The sequence below is a fragment of the Haplochromis burtoni genome, unplaced genomic scaffold, assembly GCF_018398535.1.
Source record: "Haplochromis burtoni strain Fernald_Lab_line unplaced genomic scaffold, NCSU_Asbu1 Contig_95, whole genome shotgun sequence".
Classification (NCBI taxonomy): domain Eukaryota; kingdom Metazoa; phylum Chordata; class Actinopteri; order Cichliformes; family Cichlidae; genus Haplochromis; species Haplochromis burtoni.
Genome location: NW_024582456.1, coordinates 755,939 through 776,149, shown reverse-complemented (window position 1 = coordinate 776,149; position 20,211 = coordinate 755,939). Strand labels below are relative to the sequence as shown.

Below are 20,211 nucleotides of genomic sequence, written 5' to 3'. Positions count from 1 at the left end.
CTCAGTCTCCCCAACCATCCTGGACTCTGACCTCCCATCTGAAGTGAGTGCACCCAGAGGAGAGGAGCTGACCCTGGAGTGCAGAGCAAATGGAATCCCCACACCTCGCCTCAGCTGGCTGAAAGATGGAGTGACTCTGGAGGGATCGGATGCCCGTCACATTGCGTAAGTCATTCTCAGGCCCCGCTCTGTCAAGTGTGAAGTAATCATAACAATGGTAAATATTTGAATCGATGAGCAGCCTTCATTAAGGGTTTGGGAAAGTGTCACCGTTAATCAGAAACACAGAGAATGATGTGCACGACGAACAAATGGTTTATAGTGTCTTGCCCAGTTAGATCATGAAAAACTGTAAAAGCAGCTGCTTCACAGCTGTTCGCCAGCTTATGTGGTCATCAGACAGTAAGCGACTGTGTTTATGTATCTGCATGCGACTGTGAGAAAACTGTGGGATGTGGGTGATAATGAAAGAATTACACCGAGGTTCAGATGTGGACAAATAATAGAGAAAAATGGATGTGAAAACAAAGCGTGCTTGTTCTCTGGCAGCGTGACATCTGATGGCAGCACACTGACTTTGCTGCGCCTGAGTCCTGAGGATTCTGGGACGTACACCTGCCTGGCTGTGAATTCGGCCGGCCAGGAGAGTAAAATCTACACCGTCTTTACTCTAGGTTGGTTTTTCACCCCTTAGCTTTGTTTATCTGCGTTAAGTTTCTGAGCGATTTCTTCACAGTCTATTTCATCTGTGGCAGTACCGCCATCTATTTCTGGTGAGACCACCATCCCCAAAGAGGTGCAGGTCACGCAGGACAGCGCCGTGACGCTGGAGTGTCAGGCAGCAGGAAACCCACCACCTCAGATCAGCTGGCTGAAGAATGGGCATCCGCTGCTCCTCAGTCCCCGCGCCCGCCTCCTCTCCGGTGACTCTTTGCTGAGGTCAGTTAAGATGATTACAGACTGTGTTGTAAAAAGATTACAGGTTGGTGGATGAGGTCATTCTAAATGTTCTCTTTCTTCATTAAAAAAAAAAGGATTTCTCCTGTGCAGCTGTCTGATTCTGGAGTTTACACGTGTGTGGCACGCAGTCAAGCTGGTCTTGCAGAGCTCAGCTATGATGTCCAAGTCCAAGGTACAATCCCAACAGTAGATAACATGAAAACAGAACATGCTGGGTCGGTGGGGTTTCACACTCTGTGTTTATGGTCTGCAGTGCCCCCCGGTGTGAATCACGTCGAACCGGTGGAGCCAGTTTCAGTAATCCAGGGATCCTTGGTGACTTTATCCTGTGAAGCACGTGGCGTCCCCCCTCCGACGCTAACGTGGATGAAAGATGGACAGCCGCTGTCCCTTCACCGCAACCTGCTGCTGGATGGACAGGAGACAAGACTGCAGCTTCCTGATGTGGCCCCCTCAGATGCGGGCTTTTACAGCTGCGTGGCTAGTAACCAGGCTGGAAGCAGTACCAAGAGCTTCAACCTCACCGTGCTTGGTACGATCACCCTCTTTTTATTTATTTATGTCTGCAATAAAGAAAAAGAAAATAAGCTAACACATTTTGCTTTCTAATGCAGAGCCTCCAAAGATAGTCAGCTCCGACTCACCAGAAGAGCTGACCATAGCAGTTAACAGTCCACTTGAGCTGGAGTGCTCTGCTGTGGGAGTCCCACCTCCTACCCTCAGCTGGCTCAAGGATGGTCGGCCCATGGAGAGATCTGATATCGTTCAGCAGGACGGAAACTTTATCAGGATTAGCAAAGTTCAGGTATTAATTACTGACTGTGCGAGCACATGTTCTCCTGAGATTGGCAATTTAAGGTGTAAAACTTTATTTAAGACAATGTATGTCGCTAAGATTTTTTCTAAGCAATCACTCCTGTTAAAAAACAAACAGAAAAACATACCCACTCTTTTTAAACCTTAGTCGTCACTTTAGTTGAGTGTAAATTTTTAAATAAAGCATTGTCATGCAAGAACCAATCAAGCTGATTGATATTGTCTCTTTAAAGGTCGAGGATGCAGGTCTGTACACGTGCTTGGCCAGCAGCCTAGCCGGAGAGGATGGAAAAAACCACTGGGTCCGGGTCCAAGGTGACACAAGCTGTTCTTGGATATTATTCAGCATGGAAGAAATATGTCATGCCCCCCTTTTCCCTTAACTTCCTCCTCTCTTTGCACCTGGTAATGCATGAATAAAGCTCTGTGTGCGATCAGGAATAAAAGTCTGGATTTTTACACAAGTGAAAAACAGACTTGCGCCGCTTGTATATCGGCCTCGCTGTTTTGCACGCAATATGACATGCATGCAGCGCAGGGTGCATTTTCTTGGGTTTTTATTGATGGCCTGACTTTAATTTATGAGTGTGCACTACTCACCATTTATTCCACTTGTTAATATTTGAGTAAAATGATGCTTCTATAAATATAATCATACACAATGCAGTTAAGACCTGCCAGACTGCTTAGATCAGTGTTTTCCCAAATTCATGGTGTTTCTTTTCCCCATTCCTATAATTAAGACTCTTCTAGATGATTCAAAACTGTGTGGCACACATTTTTATAGCACTTTTTTTAGTAATGTCTTTTTTTTAAGTGAAAACACATGCTTTTTATATCTGTCCCCGATCTACATTCTGACTTCATCTGTTCCACACGGCCTCATAACTTTACCAAGCTCTTCCTGAAGGAGCACTTCAGGCTCACAGCACTTTTTTTTCTTTTACTTTCCTTTTGTTGCTGTTATTGTGGATCACATAAATCTTAATGGTCAGTGGTTGTGTTGCAGTACCACCGACGCTCCTTGGCTCCGGTGATGTGAGGACATTGACAGTGCCGGTTAACGGTCACCTCACTCTGGAGTGCCTGGCTGACAGCGACCCTCCTCCACACATAGAGTGGTACAAGGGTGAAACCAAACTGCAGGTGCAGAATGTGAGCTCAAATAAGTCATCCACTATTAAAAGTATTGATCTCCTCTTTGACTTGCGTATTCTATCTTTCCTTTCCTTCTGTTGTATCAGCTGGGTGGTCGTATCCAGCAGCTGGCAGGGGGTCAGTACCTGGAGATACAGGAAGTCAGGTCTGAGGATAGCGGCCAGTATAGCTGTGTGGTTACCAACATAGCTGGAAGCAGCAGTCTCTTCTTCACTGTGGAAATTCTCTGTAAGCATACTTGTCATATCTTGTTTTTAAACTGTTGAACTTTTGAACCGTAGACATAAACACATGACAACCAAATATTTAACTCAGCAAGTTGCCAGTTACTGCAGTTAGTAACCAGTCCAAGTTATCAAGGAGAGAGTGAAAGACCAAAGTATACTCCATTCTTTGGAATCATACCAAACACTGCAGACAATGGAGCTGCTTCTAAAAAAGTTTTGCAGTAAAAGTGTTAGTGAGCTATGAATGAATGGCACACTGAGCTGCTATTTATCAAGGGGTTGCCACAGTGAATACATCTGGATGCTTTGACTTGTCACAGATGAAAAAAACCCCAAACAGTGGATGACCTTTGTGGTGTAACCCTCTAATTCAGGGGTCCCCAATCCCAGTCCACGAGGGCTGGTGTCCCTGCAGGTTTTAGATGTGTCCTTGATCCATCACAGCTGATTTAAATGGATACATTACCTTCTCAACATGTCTTGAAGTTCTTCAGAGGCCTGGTATTGAACTAATCATGTGATTCAGGTGTGTTGACCCAGGGTGAGATCTAAAACCTGCAGGGACAACGGCCCTCTTGGACTGGGATTGGGGACCCCTGCTCTAATTGATCCAGTCTTGGAATAAGACAAATGCAAGTACGATACCTCGTGAGCCCCTGAGGCTGGGTTTCTGTCGCCTCCTGGTGTCAAACGGGGGACCTACATGTAAGGCAAATGTGTTAACCACTACACCACGGAGCCACTAGTTTCTGAAATGTCTGTTAGAAAAAACAAACAAATGTTTAAAAGCGCTAAAAGAGCTGTGACTTATTTTGAACTTACATAAGAAGGTCATAGATACATGCAAAGAGTAGCTAGTTGTAGCTGAGGCTCTGCAGTACAATAGAACAGAAGCCTAATTAATTGTTCGAGGTGGAAATGATCAGACACCCCACAGTATGATATTATCACAGTTCTTCACAATGTAATACTAGTGTGATGTGCTGAATATTGCACATATATTGTGATTTATCCCCTTTTTCATCTGTTAATCATGTTATCAAAGTTACACTTTTTATCCAATAAGATAAAGTTATCTCAAGTCATTTTTCCTGCTGGATAATGAGGTTGTCAAATATACCAACACTGCTACTGAAACCTGCCATAAATGTTTCTATAAGATGGAGTTAGTCTACTATTATTCTACTATTTTATTCTACTATACTGTTATATTTACTATTATAGCTGATAATACATCAACTGGGATAACTCTGGGATAAAGATGACATATTTGACCTCAGCAGCATTCCTGCTGTATAGGAATAAAACTAAAATACAACCAACTGGCAGTCCGTTGAGTTGAGTCCCCTTGAGTTTTGCTCATTAACAAAGACTCAGTCAGACTGTTGGCAACCTGTCTGCAACAGACTGCAACTGTTTGCACAAAGTTTGGGCGACATGTGCAATCACTTTGTGAGAAACCAATCAAATCTCTGTGTTGTATTAATTTAGAAAGGTGGTAAGTAACTTTGTACTTGCATGTGATCCAGATTCCTAAATATTTATATGTGTGAGGACTAATAGAGATGAAAGAGAAATTCCCCCGTCGTATTTCAACTTTTAATGCTGCCACTTTTTTAAGGTTGACTGTAGGTGGGTAGCTGGAGCAAAGTTCAAGAAGTTTATTTAGGAGGCTGAGTAAAGAATTAGAAGTAACATGTGGTAACATGTAACATCATCATTTGAAGAGAGCTTAAAAAGAGCCACCTACTCAAGCAAGTTTCAAGGGAAACCACTGTTTGTGCGTTTAGGGTGGTTTTAAGGGAAATAAGTGTTTGGTGTGTCGTTCAACATTCATGTCTGGGGAGAAAAAAAAGAGTTTTATATGCTAAACACAACAAGATTCTGTCTCTTTACTTCCAGTACCACCTGTAATAAAGGAGAGCAGCTCAGTGGTGACTGTACATATTGGCCAGGATGCAGTTTTACCCTGTGAAGTCAAAGGCGACTCCTCACCTGTGGTCATGTGGAGGAAAGATGGCTTCCCCGTGCGTCAAGATAACAATAAGTACGTCCTGAGATTTCTCACAGGTGTCTGTAATTGTATACGTCACACTCGACTATATCTGTCGAACACAGACGCGGTGTATCCCCAACTCATTCATCTTTCGTGCATTTCAGATACACCATATTATCCGAGGGCTCGTTGTGCGTACATGCAGCTCAGCTGAATAACGCTGGTCGCTACTACTGCACCGCGTCCAACCAGGCTGGCTCAGATCACCGAGGAGTGGATCTTCGTGTGTTTGGTAAAGACAGTATAAGCAGTACTTAGCTTATGAAGATTTTGGGGATGCCAGCAGATTCAGTTTTTAGCACAATTTTTTATTGTTATAACAGCTTAGCTGAAGGTCTTCTGTGTCCTTTTAGTGGGTCCCTCAATCAGTCCGGGTCCATTCAACGTGACAGTAACCACTGGTATCAGAGCCCTGCTTAGCTGTGAGGCTGCAGGTATACCTTCTCCTAAAGTATCCTGGAAGAGGAATGGCACTCCCCTGGATATCAGCCAGCAGCCTGGTGCATACAGGTATAGACAAAGCTATGCCTGTATGCTTCAAATACACAATTGGTATGCAGTACAACTCGTACAGCTATAAAAACTTCAAAGCTGATGCAGTTCTGCTTATCTGTTCAGGTTACTGTCCTCAGGGTCTCTGGTTCTTTTGTCCCCAGCCAATGAGGATGAAGGTTATTTTGAGTGCACTGCAGTCAATGATGTTGGAGAGGAGCGCAGAGTCATCGAGGTCATCCTGCAAGGTATTGATTTAAAGTGTTGTGAAAATCAGCCGGCTGTAGAATGCTGTTTCAGATAATTCAGCCCACAAATTTGCTGTTCTCTCCCGTAGTCCCTCCATCTATTGAAGATGATGTTACGGCAGTTAAAGCTGTGAAAATGTCTCCTGTCGTGTTGCCTTGTCACATACAAGGACGCCCAATGCCCACTGTCACCTGGACAAAGGGTGGAGCCAAACTGAGCTCCAGAGGAGGAAGCTACCGCATCCTTCCCACTGGTAAAGCAGCACACCAGTTGCTGTTTCCTTACATTTTCATACATCACGGTCCTCTGTAAACACATGTTCTTTGTACTCACTTTAATGCAGGAGAGTTGGAGATAACTGCTGCTTTGCCCAGTCATACTGGAAAATATACATGCTCAGCCAGAAACCCAGCTGGAGTGGCTCACAAACACATCTCTCTCTCAGTGCATGGTAGGCCTCCAAGGACATATGTTATCTTATTATGTTTATGTTAAAATGTATGAAACCATATGACACTGTGTTCTGTCTTCCACACACAGAGCTGCCAGAGATCAGACCAATGGCAGAAGAGGTGCAAGTAGTGCTGAATCACGGGACTGTTCTCCCCTGTGAGGTTCAGGGCTTCCCCAGACCATCCATCACCTGGCAAAGAGAGGGAGTTCCCATAGCAACAGGTAACAGTACAAAAAATATGAGCCAAATCCTTATTTATGAAGAGACAGACAGATGAACATTGCTGTAATTATGCACAGTTTTCATATATTAGAATCCAACACATTTAACAGCAACTAAGTCATACTCCAACAAGAATCTTTTCTTTGTTTTGTTTTTACGTTTTACAGATAGGACAGCAATGTCATCATGCTGTGGGCTTTAATTTGACCTGTCTCATGTGGGCCAGTAATTTTCATGTGACTGTGTGTCTAGGTCACAGGCTGGCTGTGCTCCCGAACGGAGCTCTGAAGTTTTCCCGTGTGACGCTTGGTGATGCGGGGACCTATCAGTGCCTGGCAAAGAATGAAGCTGGTGTAGCTGTGGGCCGGACAAAATTAGTCCTTCAAGGTAATGCAGATTTTTTTATCTCACCATGGGAATAACATTATGTAATGTTTCATAATCTTATGAAACATTACATACATTTTAGGAAATTTGCAAATAAATATCTGCTCATCTTATGTTTCCGCAGTTCCACCAGTGTTGAGCGTGCCTCATGTCGAGTACATGGCTGTGCTAGGCCAGCCAGTCAGCCTGGAGTGCATAGCTGATGGGCAGCCTCTGCCTGAAGTCACCTGGCGCAAAGAGAGGAGGCCTGTGCTTGATGGCGCTCATGTGCGCGTCTTCTCCAATGGAACTCTGGCAATTATTTCTACCCAGCGCAGTGACGCGGGTCTTTATACGTGTACTGCTAAAAACCCCGCCGGCAGAGCCAGCCATGATATGAGGCTGCTCATTCAAGGTGGGTGAAGCACTTTACAAGCTGCGCTGTGTCGTAACATGTTTGTGTTAATAGTGGTGTCTCTTTTCAGTCCCACCCGTGATTGCTCCTACACAGACGCAACTGTCAGTTATCCAAGGATTTCAGGCTCTGCTGCCCTGCGCTGCTCAGGGTTCACCAGAGCCTAAAGTGTCATGGGAGAAGGACGGCAGCGTGGTGCCCAACCTCCCTGGCAAATTCACCGTCTTACGGTCAGGAGAGCTGATCATAGAGAGGGCTGAGGTTAGCCTCTATGTCATGCTTTCTCTGCACTTTATTATGAACTGCATCTCTCTGTAGTTCCATGTGCAACACTCAGCTGCTGCTTCTTTCCTTCAACAGTCAGGAGACGCTGGTGTGTTTACATGCGTAGCCACCAATGCAGCAGGCTCTGCGAGGCAAGACATCCGACTGACCATCAATATGAGGCCTGCATTCAAGGAGCTGCCAGGCGATGCAATGCTAAACAAAGGGCAGACTCTTGCCTTATCGTGCCATGCTCAGGGAACGCCTTCTCCTACTATCTCCTGGACTGTCAACAACAGTCCCTATGCAGGTAGTGTTTTCCTTTTTTTCTTCAGCTAAACAGCTCATAATTGCTACACAGATTACTGTATTTGTTATTATGTGTAATGCATTCAGTTTAAAAAAAAAAGAAGCCTAATTTAAAATAAAACTGTGGTGTAAAACTGCAAAACTGTTGCAGGTGCCACTGTAGATGAGGCAGGCAGAAGCTCCATCATCATTGAGAATGTGACTCGGAGTGATGCTGGGACCTACGTGTGCATAGCAGCAAACAGCGTGGGTTCCATTAGAGCGCTCTCGTTCGTCCGTATCAGAGGTGAGATTTATCCTCGAGGATTCCCGCTCACTGAACTTTCTATAGATATTTACATTATGACACATTCTATCTGAAAATACACATGCTATGTGTTTCCAGAGCCTCCGGTGTTGAAGGGTGAAGCCCACACGTCTCAGACAGTCATTCAGGGTGGCTCTGCTGTGCTTGACTGTCCCGTCCACGGAGACCCCAGCCCTGTCCTCCGCTGGCTCAGAAATGGAAAACCGCTACCTCGCTTCCTCCGAATGCAAACCCTCCACAACGGATCTCTGGTCATTTACAGCACCACTGTAAATATAACATTTTCTTTTCTCCTCCTATTTCTGTTCTTTTGAGCATGCTTCTAAATAAGTTCTGTCAAGCCTAGCTCACTCTGGCATGAAACATTTTCTGATGTAGTTTGCGCAACAAGGCTCCATCACGCAATCTGAGTAGAACAGCGGCGCTTTATTCATCCCATCTGAGCTTCATCTACAATACCCTTGGGTAGAGGAACAGCGTGTGACTGTCCTGTAGTGTCCTGCTCCCATCTAAATCAGATTGAGTTCAGCCGGAGAGGCTAACAGCATTAGGCTCAGAGGGAAGAAACAAACAGAATGCTGTATGTTCCCAGACTCTGCCCCTCTTTCCGTAGCCTCTAACCTTATTATGGTCTCTAACTGCTGCTGTAATTGCACAGCCTGCAGCTGAGACTTTCTCACAGACAGATGACTGTCCTTCCAGCAGAGTGCTCTTATTATGAAATTTCCTCTCTCTGTCCCTGTAATATTAATTATGACAAACAATTCAATGGAATAAAGTCAACTGCCCCATTGAAAATGTCAGATTTTGTTTGCTTGTATGGTAATTTCCCTAAACTGTAAAACTGTACCCAATTCAGAGATATGTTTGTCTGGAAGGTTTGTAGTCCTATTAAAGGATAACTGTTCCTTAGATAATTCGATAATCAGCTAAACCTCTACCTGGTTGATCTACAGGCTGCAGATGAAGGGGAGTATCAGTGTGTGGCTGAAAGTGAGGCTGGAACAGCTGAGAGGACCATTACGCTCAAGGTTCAGAGTGAGTTCTGTCTATATGATTTATTTAACGGGTTATGAAATAAAAAATTCAAACAAGTTTGTACCATAATGTACTTCCCAAACTGCCTCCAATCCACTTTTAAGAACGACTTTAAAATGTTAGTTTCCCCCCGTGTTCACTTATTCATGTCTGTTGCTTTCATGTGTTGCAAGTGCTCCTTTCCTTTGCACAACAGCAAGTTTGCACAACATAACCTGTGCAGATGAACTTCCTGAGGACCCACTGTTGAAAATTCTTTTCTTCTCTTCCTCTCTTAGTCAATGGAGGCTACTCTAGCTGGCAGGAGTGGGGACCATGCAGTAGCACCTGTGGCCAAGGCTTCCAAGAGCGAATCAGACTATGCAACAACCCAGAACCAGCTAATGGAGGCCGATCATGCAGCGGCCCCAGTATCGACTCTAGAAAATGTCAGGTCGGCTTGTGTCCAGGTACCAGTGGCTTTGTTATTCATTTCGATTCATTTTGATGCCTCCAAAAAAAATATGTCTGTGTAATGCATGAGGAAATTTGAAAATTAAAATATATTATCTCAGTATTTGCAATCTTGGCCGTTGCCAATAACTACAAAATATTTCATTATTCAACCCTTCAATTCAATTTTATATATACACTGCCAAATCACAACAGCAGTCCCCTCAAGTTAGCTCAGTACCATAAGAACTAAAAATAATACAGAGAAAACCAAGCGCTTGGTGACAGTGGGAAGGAAAAACTCCCTTTTAACAGGAAGAAACCTCCAGCACAACCAGGCTCAAGGAGGGGCAGTCATCTGTTGTGACCAGTTGGGGGTGAAGTGAGGAAGACAGGACAAGAGACGCAATATGGAAGAAAGCCAGAGATGAATAATAAGTAATAATTAAATGAGGAGTGGTGTCTAACACAGAAGTATGCTCTTTCTTTCCAGTCCATGTCAGTAACTTTAAACACTTTCAGGGAGCGTTTAGGACAACCTGATATTAATGAATTTCAGTTAATGTATCTTATTTAAACGTATTTTGGTGCTGCCAGGTGAGGTTCCACGCAGGACTAGAGGCAGCCTGATAGGAATGGTCAATGACAGAGAGTTTGGTGTGTCCTACCTGGAGGCCAACATTACAGACAATGATGACGAGGGGAGCAGCACTGTGCAGGCACGCCTTGACAATATTCCTCCCACTGTGGGTGAGTGATGGCATGTACCATTGTGTACCATTGGTTGCTGTTGACCTCAGCCTCATACCTAACAGTTACCACTTCATTAAACAGTGGTCACGCTGAATTTTACTAGAAAGAGTTGAATTCTTGGGGATGCATTCCCAATCTTGTTCAAATCACATGTTGATGTGTAGCAGAGCAGCAGAGGCACAGAGCTAATGCTGTCTTGTTGTAGGTCCCTTGCTGCGGGTGCTGGTGTCTGTGTTTGCACCCATCTACTGGACCACCGTGCTGCAGAATGGAGCAGCCAGAAATGGCTACGCTTTCACTCAGGGCCAGTTCAGACAGGAGTCTCAGCTGGAGTTCGAGACTGGTGAGCTTTGCCTACTACACATTTTTGCTTTGTTTTCCGTGCATATGCCAGTTAATATTTAAAGCTTTTGATTCATTTATTTAAGGTCATGCACTGCATATTTAATCGATGAAAATACTCGGCTTAAGATAAGTTTTGTTCAACTCTTTTTATTTCTGTTTAGTTTCTTCTAAACGGTGGTGTGATTTTACAGGAACAACAACAAATGTTGAGTTTTTCATGTCCATTATGCGCTCTTTTGTAAAACAGTCAGTAGATGGCAGCACTTACTAGCAGTCACATACATTGAACATGGAGGCTTGTGCTTCTAAGCAGTTACAGCACGCTCCCTTGTGGTTTTAAGTGGATTTACAGTGTTATGTTTTTTGGTTTTTTAATCTCTTCTAACAGGGGAAATCCTACGTTTGACTCATGTTGCCAGAGGTCTGGATTCGGAGGGTGTTTTGCTAATTGACATAGTAATTAACGGATTTGTTCCTCCTTCATTATCATCATCTCACATGAGCCTTCAGGTGTGTTCACAGCTTTCATCGCAATGTGTATTTAAAGATCATTCAGATCAAATCCTGACTTAAAGACATGACACTTTAGTTTCACACCTCCGATCCTCTTTAGTTTGTGTGACCCGATTTCACTCCTGCCCCGTAGGAGTTCGATGAGTCATATGTGCAGACGGGCCAAGGGCAGCTGTACTCGTGGTCATCGCAAACCCACCAGAGAGGAGGAAGCCCCATGGTGCTGCGTTGTAATCACACAATTATTTACGAGGGCCAGGAAGAGCGCCAGGGTCCTGTGCTCCAACTGCTCAAGGTTTCTGGGATGAATAGTGCCTACAACATGTTTACGCTCACTTTGGACTTCCATGTTACTGCCAGCCTACACGTACCAGGTCTGCAAAAATCTTAAAAAATTCCAGCAATTTAAACTCGATTTTACATTAAATCCAGGATCTGTTGGAAAGCCTAACATTGCATGTACTCTGTGTTTGCAGATGGTTATGAAGACGCATGCCCTAAAGGTTTCACTCTTGACACCACCTCCTACTGTGCTGGTATGCTGTGCTTATTTTTTAATACCTCAATCATTTTTAACACCATTTATTTGAACATTTGTGACTGTTCTATTTTATTATTATCATCAAATGCATTCTTATTAGATGAAGATGAGTGTGCGCTCCAGTCTGCCTGCTCTCATTCATGTAACAACATTATGGGAGGCTTTTCCTGTACCTGTCCGTCTGGCTTCACCATTTCTGCAGACACCAATGTATGCCAAGGTAAGACAAAGAAAACCTGCTGGGTGATTTTTTTGCAATATCCAATATTACAATACACAGTGCACAGAGATAATGTCCTACTTAAGTAAATCTAAAATGATCTCACTAACTGTTTCCCTCATGCAGATATCGATGAGTGTTCCCAAGGCTCACACATGTGCCACTACAACCAGCAGTGTGTCAACACAGTGGGAACGTATCGCTGCCAGGCCAAGTGTGGACCAGGATTTAAGGCCAGCATCACAGGAACCAGCTGTGAAGGCAAGCAGCTGTTAATCACTGTTAAAATGTCCAGCATTTCATATGGAGGCATAAACGTCTCATTATTTTCCTGTTCGTGTAATATTTTATTATATTTGCACCTGCAACAATAATAAAAATCTCATTTCTTGCCAATCACTTAAGTGTTAATCAGCGATAAAGCCCTGCTGTATGTGTCAAATTGGTCTTTTAGATGTAGATGAGTGCCAAGAGTCCGCTGTCTCCCCGTGCCAGCACCAGTGCCTCAATACTCTGGGTTCCTACCGCTGTGTTTGCCACCCTGGATACCAGCTGTCAGGACGTCACTGCATTGGTCAGTTGAGATAAAAAGAACAAAAACTAACTGCCTGCCTTAACTTGTTTGAATTCTTATTAAGTTATGCTACAGAAGATTTCAAAAGATAAGACTACACCCAACTGCATTTTTTTTATATACAAACTTAGCACAAAATGTAAGGAAGTTTGTGTTCAGTTTGTGTTCTTTGTTGTAACACTGCTTCTTATACTTATAATGTTGAAAATACTTATGTTTATTCCCCTTGGATGTATTTTCCATTGATACAGCATCCACAGTAATGCGGGCCCTGCAGAATATTTACTAACAGCTCCGATGTGACGGTTTAACTTTTGCAGACATCAATGAATGCACGAGGAACGTATGCCCGGCTCACCAGCAGTGCCGTAACACAGAAGGAGGATACCAGTGTTTCGACAGCTGCCCAGCTGGAATGACCAAAGCAGAGAATGGGGCCTGCGTGGGTAAGCTGCTTTTATCCACTTTATTTATTTAGACATTGCTTCATTTAACAGTTCCTGTTCATTAATCACTGCTTAATTTATTGACTGACAGCATGAACTCATTCATGCCTTGAAAGACTCAGATTTGGCTTCTACCTCCAACCCTTCAACACTGTATCGTGAATTTGCTAAAATGGTTTTCCTAATAAGTGGAAATGAAACCCCCTGTAATCCTTTTGAAAGCCAAAAGAACCACTGATCACTGGTCAAAAGAGGCCAAATAGAGAGCAAAAGATTTTATGAACTGTAAATCCACTGCTGCGAAAAGAAAACTTCTGTAACAAGATGCAGCAGAGTTTATGGTAGACACTGCTACACGGCAGCTTTAATGTACTCAGGATATCTTCTCTTTAACTGGCTTCATGTCAGCAATCGCAGTCAGCATTAACACACATATTAGCTCAGGTCGTCCCAATCTAGCCAAGTGCACTCACGTAAAAGAGGCAGTGTTTGCAGCGTAGGAGCAATCACTAAACACAGGCGTGTGTAAAGGGGTCTTTTGTTTTCTTAATAAAGAGAAAATGATAATTTCAGGAAAAATACAACAAGAACAAGATGCATAATCCAGGCTTAAATCAACCTTTATTTAGCCAAAGTGAGGAAAAGCAAACTAAAGTTATCGGTTTTGTCAATATAACCATTAACCTTAATCTATCGTTAAGGTATAGCTGGATATGACTGTGTGAAAATCATCCTTTTTTGATCTGGACATTTTTCAGATATTGACGAATGCCAGGATGGAAGTCACGTGTGTCGCTACACTCAGATCTGTCGAAACACAGTCGGAGGTTATGGATGCGTGTGTCCCAGAGGCTATCGATCTCAGGGAGTTGGGCTTCCATGTTTGGGTAATTATTACGTTTGTTTAACAAAAAAACCCTAAACATCACACCCAACGGAAGCACAAATCACTACTTAACTTTTGTTTTACATTTCCAGACATCGATGAGTGTCTGCAAACGCCGAATCCCTGCGCCTATCAGTGCCGCAATGTGCCGGGCAGCTTCAGGTGTCTGTGCCCCCCTGGGACAGTGCTACTCGGCGATGGGCGCTCCTGCGCAGGGCTTGAGAGAGGGCACACCTTCACAAACGGAACCAGAGTCAGGGCGAGACTCGTCCCACAGCTGGTGTCATCCCTCGGCAGGCCAATCCTCTCCCGTTCCCATGGAGTATCTCGCATCACCAGGCAGAGCTGTCCTATCGGGTACACCAACAGAGACGGCAAGTGTGTTGGTAAGTTGAAATCAAAAAGACTCCAAAAGATGTAAAATAACAAAGGATTCTTACAATATAAGCCCAAACAATGTTCTGTTGTTTTCCACTTACAGATGTGGACGAGTGCCTCCTCAAGAAACCGTGCCAACATGAATGCCGAAATACGATTGGTAGTTTCCAGTGCCTGTGTCCCCCTGGATACCAGCTGCTACCCAACGGCCGAAGCTGTAAAGGTAAATGTCTCCTTAAACTGTTTTAAAACTTCCACCTTCCCCTCAAATTATTACAGCTATATACTTATCCCCTCTCTTTCTCTTAGACATTGATGAGTGTGTAGAACAAGGCATCCAGTGTGGACGCAACCAGATGTGTTTTAACACCCGAGGAGGATACCAGTGTCTGGATACACCCTGCCCTGCATCCTACCAGAGTGGAAGAAGACCCGGGTAATTTGCAACATTAATAAGTGTTATACAGGGTTATTAATTAAGTTGTAGATACCACACAAATGCAAAATTATGTTCATTATATGAATTAATAATATATTTTTTTTCCGGACGACTTTTAAAGGACCTGTTACAGGCCTTGCTCGCTGGATTGCGCCACCGGAGGCTCTCCTCTGCTCCTGCAGTACAAGCTGCTCACTCTTCCCTCCGGCATTCCAGCCAATCACAACGTGGTACGACTGTCAGCTTTCTCAGAGTCTGGCATCCTGCAGGAGCGCACATCCTTTACGATACTTGAGCAAGAACCGGAGGCAGGCGGGCTGGGGCAGGTGTTCGGTATCAGAGACGAGGCCGGCAGAGGGATCATCTACACCCTGCAGGTTCTGGACAGACCTGGACTAGTGAGGCTCAAAGTGCAGGCCACCACTATATCGCTGCAAGGCCGCATTACCTACCAGAGCATCTTTATCATCTACATTTCCATCTCACCCTACCCCTACTGATCGTCCATGCTGCTTTCCACATGACTCTGCCCCCCCAGGATGTTAGCAAGTGGATAATTATTGTGTATTTTGACTTGCGACTGAATCATAGCAGGAAAAGTCCTGTTCCAAATCTTGGCTTCTGTGGGATCTTTTGATCACAGAGCAGAACATCCTGTTCGGAAGACATCTGAAGTTCATTTCATTACCCTGCACCCTCTTTGGGGTTAAAAAATGCAGAGAGCGCATCTAATTCACATCTGAAAATTCAGAATGTATCAGGAACTTTTTTTTTATGTTCTTCTATCAAACATTTTGTATGTTAGTTTAAAGTGTTGCATTTCTATTACTGGGAGAAATTCCTTTTCATATAAAAACATGTTTGCAGCATGGAAATACAAGCCTGCTGCTAAGCTACTATCACAGCTACGAAACTGTACAATGTTACCCCTATTATTTTAATTTATTTAAGGAATTTGAACACATCACTGGTTAATAAAACTTCCTGTCACAGAGAGTTTGACTTATTAAGGATCTACTGGCATTGTAATGGCACATTGTAACTAGCTAACAACAGTCTTTCATCTATCTTAATATTTTTGTACTCTTTTCTTACGTTTTGTTGTCACGTAAATTGTAAAGGTGCTATTCTGAATGTATTTTGGCGATACCATTACAAGCGATGTGATTGGTGCTGATTTTACAAAGGTAATATAGTTATTAACAAATAATGAAGCACAGTTGGACTGCACTTACATTTTCTCCAGCGTGGCGCTACAAACTAGCATGCCTCTCCTGCTTTCACACCACTGTACAGAGCACTGTATTGAAAGTTATCGATGGTGTTCAGTAGTCAAATATGTGCCGCTGTTGTACAAATCTGAAAAGGAACATAACCTGAAAACCATAAAGTGCAGTTTAAGTACAGTATGTCCCTGTTGCTGTAAATGAATGTCAAATATCCACAGAAATAAAATGGACCACAATTTTGTTTTTGTCTATCTTACTGCTGTACCACCGTAGTTTTAATTATCTTCTGTTGAAGAAGAAAAACTCAAAAAACAAACTTTAACTTTGGGGACCATACTAAGAAAATCCTCCCTTTAATGGGGCAAGAAGAACTTTGAGTGTTTGAGCTTAATCTTGTTATATCATTATTCCTTTTTGGTGATCTCAGTCCAGACCTTTATTTAACCTGGATTTTTTACATCTAAAAAAAGCAGTTTTATATTTCAATCAGAAAGGGGTCAAATCTAACAGGATATACACAGGGATAACACATTAGAGTCCGACCAATACAAAATTAATCACAATTATTACATTGTTGCAAAACAATACTTCTGTACTCATAAGAGTGATCTCTTCCAGAATGACAACATCCCCATCTACAGGCCATGATGGGTCATGATTTAGATCATCAGCTTCACAGTGGCCAGATCTCAACCATCCCTTCAGTAGAGTCAATGCCAACACAGTAAAGCTGTTCTAACACCACGTGATAGCCCAACACCAAGAAACTTCCTGCTTTGTTTTGTTTTGTTTTTTTAATTTGTCCCCCATCTGCAACATAAAATTTGCTCTGGACAAAAATATGCTTTAAATCAAGAATCTTTTAGCGCTTTAATCAAAACCAGGAAGTCATATGAATCATAGATTCTTCACTTTGGAAAACAGGAAATCTCCAGTAAATAGCCGTTGCCTGAGGTAATACCTCAGCTGCTCTGTAGATGGAGCAGGATTTAGCCCGTTTTTAAAAAGATCCACTCGCGGGTGAGTAACGGTGCTCTCTTAGCGTCATTAATCTCAGATGTTGAGCTGCTGGTCATAACTGACAAAACCCAAATCGCACTGGGCAGCTCGAACTTTACGGGAGAGATGTTTATATTAGCCCCCCCACATCGTACACGGTTTCTCCTGAAACCTATGATGTGCTCATCTGGAATACAGAACCCAGTTCTTTGCTGTTCATTTCCCCGAAATGAGTAATAGAGAAGGTCAAGGAAAGCTGGCCTGCGCTGTACCGGGGAAGCGTGTTTGTTGATGCTTCAGTGCTGTGTGTGTGTGCAGTTGCCTCAGGTTGTTTTCTATGATGTGCTCATTAGCCGTGACTGCATGTTAGGAATAACTAGTGAGTACAAAGCTGATGGCGTTTGTGAAGATTTAGTATTTGTTGCAACATTTACAAGAGAATTGATCTGCTGAAATGTTGGAGCACTCTGTTAAAGCCAAAACCTGTCATGTAGCAATACTAACGTTACTATCACGTAAAAATGTTTCCTTTTTAAAATAAATGCAGGTCTGTGAATACTGTCCCATTATGTTCCACCCTGCTCGAGTTTCTAAACAAACACGCATTAAACTTAATTCTTTTTGACTATGGTGCATGCCAGGCTAATTAAAACCATCTGCGCTGCGTCTTTAATATTTCTGAAGCATGGGCAATAACTAAATCAGTGCTACCACTGGAATTTTTAACAGATATGTGTAAATAGAACGAGCAGTGGTAGCAAATAATTAAAAATAGCATTAAAATGAGAAAAAAAAATTACATTTCCTTCTCCCATTTCTTTCAGAGAAAAACAGCAGGACTGCACAAAAACTTGGAAGCTTATCCTTCATTAAGTATCACTAATTCCCTGTAACACATGTAAAAAAAAAAAAAAAAAAGCGCTGTAAGGCAGACTGAAGGCTGTTTTCCCTTTTCTATAAAACACAAAGTATTAGTGGGAATGAATGCTTAAGGCTGAGCGATGGCTACCAGTACCATCTCCCCTACTGCTTTACACAGTCAGGATGTCAGGAGAAATGGGGACTTGCTGTGCTCCACTCGCTAATGAGCACAACACTGCTGCCTATTAGTAGGTATAAGCAATGAAGCTCGGAGCATAACCATAATTAACAAATTAAACCTGCAAACAAAAGAATTCTTCGAGTCAAACTCTTGTCAAACATTTCACTTTGTCCTAGATTCTGCTTCACGCACAAATCAGCCGCTGTTTAATCACTCAGAAAACTTTCACATCCTGAAAAATATTTAAAAAGACCAAAAAAAAAGTGCTGAAGTAGTCCATATTTTAAACAAAAATGACAGTGTGTGATATGAAGGGTATAGCTCATGATGAACTCACAAAGAATTATTATTCAACTCTCAAGCTCTTGCAGAGCTTTTCTTTTGAGTCTTTAAGCTCTCTTTTCCAGATGCAGGCAGCTGGTTTTATTCAAAAAAATCCAATGATAGATGTATTTCAAACTACCTGTTGAGCATCAACTGAGAAAGTTAGCATCTGGTGAACACACTGGGATATTTAGTTGATAAAGAGATTTTCTCAGAAGTCAGTGGAATAAAAACGCAGTTAATAGGAGGATGAATGTCAGATATTAAAACCACTGACGTGAGAAATAAGGAGCATTGATCGTCTTGGGCAGTCTCTCTGGATTTCTTGTGGATGTTACTTATATGTGTGCCACAAAAAGAAACTCCTTTTCAAACTTTGCTATAAAACAAAGGAGGAATGGCTCCAGACACCACAGGACACAGGAGGTTCCTCATCAGTGCAACGGTGGTAAAAGAGCTGTTTTGTAGGGATGAGGGAGCGCTACACAATATTAGACAAGTGGTTTTAATATTTCACATTTCTCGCCATGTGTAGGGTGTGCGAGCAAGCACTGGTTTCATAATACATTTTTTTATAAGCTGATAATGTGTCAATGCTGTGTTTTTATATCTAGTTCAACTGTCCAGAAATGGCAACAGAAGAGTTAAGGCAATAATATGTTACCATTTTACCTCCAAATATTACACTCAAAGTACTTTTTATGGTACACTGACTGAGCCAGCTTTAGCTTCATGGACAATAAATTAGAGCTTCTCTGGCTAAGACTGAAAGCAGATAAGGAATTGTTGCTTTCTTCTGACCAAAACTTGGCTCAATAAAAACTTGCCAGATTCAGCTTTTCAACTTGGTCCTTCTTTTGTGAGCAGACTGAGACTCGGAAAAGTTTTACAAATGATATCAGGGAATAACAGAAGAGGCTGACCAGTATATGTCTCATATTGTTGAACTTGCTTAATGTTTGGCTTTGTCAGCAAAGTTAACGACTTGCAAAATTTTGTATTCAGATGATTTTGTGTTTAATCCGTGAGCAGCTTCCCGATTCAAACCTAAATTTAATGCAATTCATGTAGCCTTGAATAGTCTAACATTCATAATTAAAGGTAGAGCGTGTAAAATCTCACCACCAGATGGCAGTAGATAACAGCTTGCAGTCAACTGAATTCTGTTTTCTTACCTGTGAGTTATCTCCTTTTCTTGTTTTTTTTTTTTTTTTTTTTCAGGTTACGCGTATGTGGCCGTTCCCTCGCCACAAACTCAATACGCACTTAGGTGGAACGGCCATGTCCATCTCGGCCACTGTGTTTAAGATGATGGGACAACATCTCGGTTTCCACAAATCTGTTCCTGTGTATTCTTGAAACCTTCCTGTCGTGTTCGGATTAAATCTGACTGATTTACAAATTAAAACACTCATAAATATTGTGTTTTACATCTGATTGCTTCAAGGCCTTATGACATCCTCCACACTATGAACTTGAACATATAAAAGTAACGAGCACCTCTTTCATTGAGTTTTGAGTGCTTTAATCAACTTTGTTATATATGTGGTGTTCCCGGTCAAAAGTGTCCGCCATAGGAAATGAATGGGAATCCACCCCCCACCTCTTTCGGCCTCTGACCCCCTGAATGGCCCAGTGAATGACCAAATAAATAAAAGACCCACTGAACGACCTATTGAACTGAATTTGTTGGTGAAAAATGTTTGTTGTGTTAATTTAAGAGCTGTTAAAACTGACTGGTCCATTGTGACCGGGAA

At 42.7% G+C, this 20,211-nt stretch overlaps 1 protein-coding gene across 2 annotated transcripts in view; it reads left to right on the top strand.

The window, feature by feature from the left end:
* The window catches only part of hmcn2 (hemicentin 2), a 44,880-nt gene extending 28,535 nt beyond the window's left edge, over positions 1 to 16,345 (top strand). Inside the window, exons 44-81 of one of the 2 annotated variants that reach the window (XM_014335059.2) lie at positions 6 to 165; positions 550 to 674; positions 756 to 939; positions 1,035 to 1,132; positions 1,214 to 1,492; positions 1,575 to 1,765; positions 2,010 to 2,091; positions 2,786 to 2,931; positions 3,021 to 3,162; positions 5,064 to 5,208; positions 5,322 to 5,449; positions 5,571 to 5,727; positions 5,836 to 5,957; positions 6,047 to 6,211; positions 6,302 to 6,409; positions 6,499 to 6,633; positions 6,887 to 7,021; positions 7,146 to 7,415; positions 7,486 to 7,676; positions 7,776 to 7,989; positions 8,140 to 8,274; positions 8,374 to 8,564; positions 9,252 to 9,333; positions 9,612 to 9,782; positions 10,363 to 10,515; positions 10,724 to 10,861; positions 11,252 to 11,373; positions 11,510 to 11,750; positions 11,853 to 11,912; positions 12,018 to 12,137; positions 12,264 to 12,398; positions 12,592 to 12,711; positions 13,032 to 13,157; positions 13,916 to 14,044; positions 14,136 to 14,429; positions 14,525 to 14,644; positions 14,731 to 14,857; positions 14,982 to 16,345. In XM_014335059.2, the coding sequence (XP_014190545.1) occupies positions 6 to 165; positions 550 to 674; positions 756 to 939; positions 1,035 to 1,132; positions 1,214 to 1,492; positions 1,575 to 1,765; positions 2,010 to 2,091; positions 2,786 to 2,931; positions 3,021 to 3,162; positions 5,064 to 5,208; positions 5,322 to 5,449; positions 5,571 to 5,727; positions 5,836 to 5,957; positions 6,047 to 6,211; positions 6,302 to 6,409; positions 6,499 to 6,633; positions 6,887 to 7,021; positions 7,146 to 7,415; positions 7,486 to 7,676; positions 7,776 to 7,989; positions 8,140 to 8,274; positions 8,374 to 8,564; positions 9,252 to 9,333; positions 9,612 to 9,782; positions 10,363 to 10,515; positions 10,724 to 10,861; positions 11,252 to 11,373; positions 11,510 to 11,750; positions 11,853 to 11,912; positions 12,018 to 12,137; positions 12,264 to 12,398; positions 12,592 to 12,711; positions 13,032 to 13,157; positions 13,916 to 14,044; positions 14,136 to 14,429; positions 14,525 to 14,644; positions 14,731 to 14,857; positions 14,982 to 15,360 (6,020 nt within the window). In that variant the 3' untranslated portion in view covers positions 15,361 to 16,345. The remainder of the gene's footprint in view (positions 1 to 5; positions 166 to 549; positions 675 to 755; positions 940 to 1,034; positions 1,133 to 1,213; positions 1,493 to 1,574; positions 1,766 to 2,009; positions 2,092 to 2,785; positions 2,932 to 3,020; positions 3,163 to 5,063; positions 5,209 to 5,321; positions 5,450 to 5,570; positions 5,728 to 5,835; positions 5,958 to 6,046; positions 6,212 to 6,301; positions 6,410 to 6,498; positions 6,634 to 6,886; positions 7,022 to 7,145; positions 7,416 to 7,485; positions 7,677 to 7,775; positions 7,990 to 8,139; positions 8,275 to 8,373; positions 8,565 to 9,251; positions 9,334 to 9,611; positions 9,783 to 10,362; positions 10,516 to 10,723; positions 10,862 to 11,251; positions 11,374 to 11,509; positions 11,751 to 11,852; positions 11,913 to 12,017; positions 12,138 to 12,263; positions 12,399 to 12,591; positions 12,712 to 13,031; positions 13,158 to 13,915; positions 14,045 to 14,135; positions 14,430 to 14,524; positions 14,645 to 14,730; positions 14,858 to 14,981) is intronic. The other variant, XM_005926922.3, reaches the window with a different exon arrangement.
* The last annotated feature ends 3,866 nt before the right edge of the window (positions 16,346 to 20,211 follow it).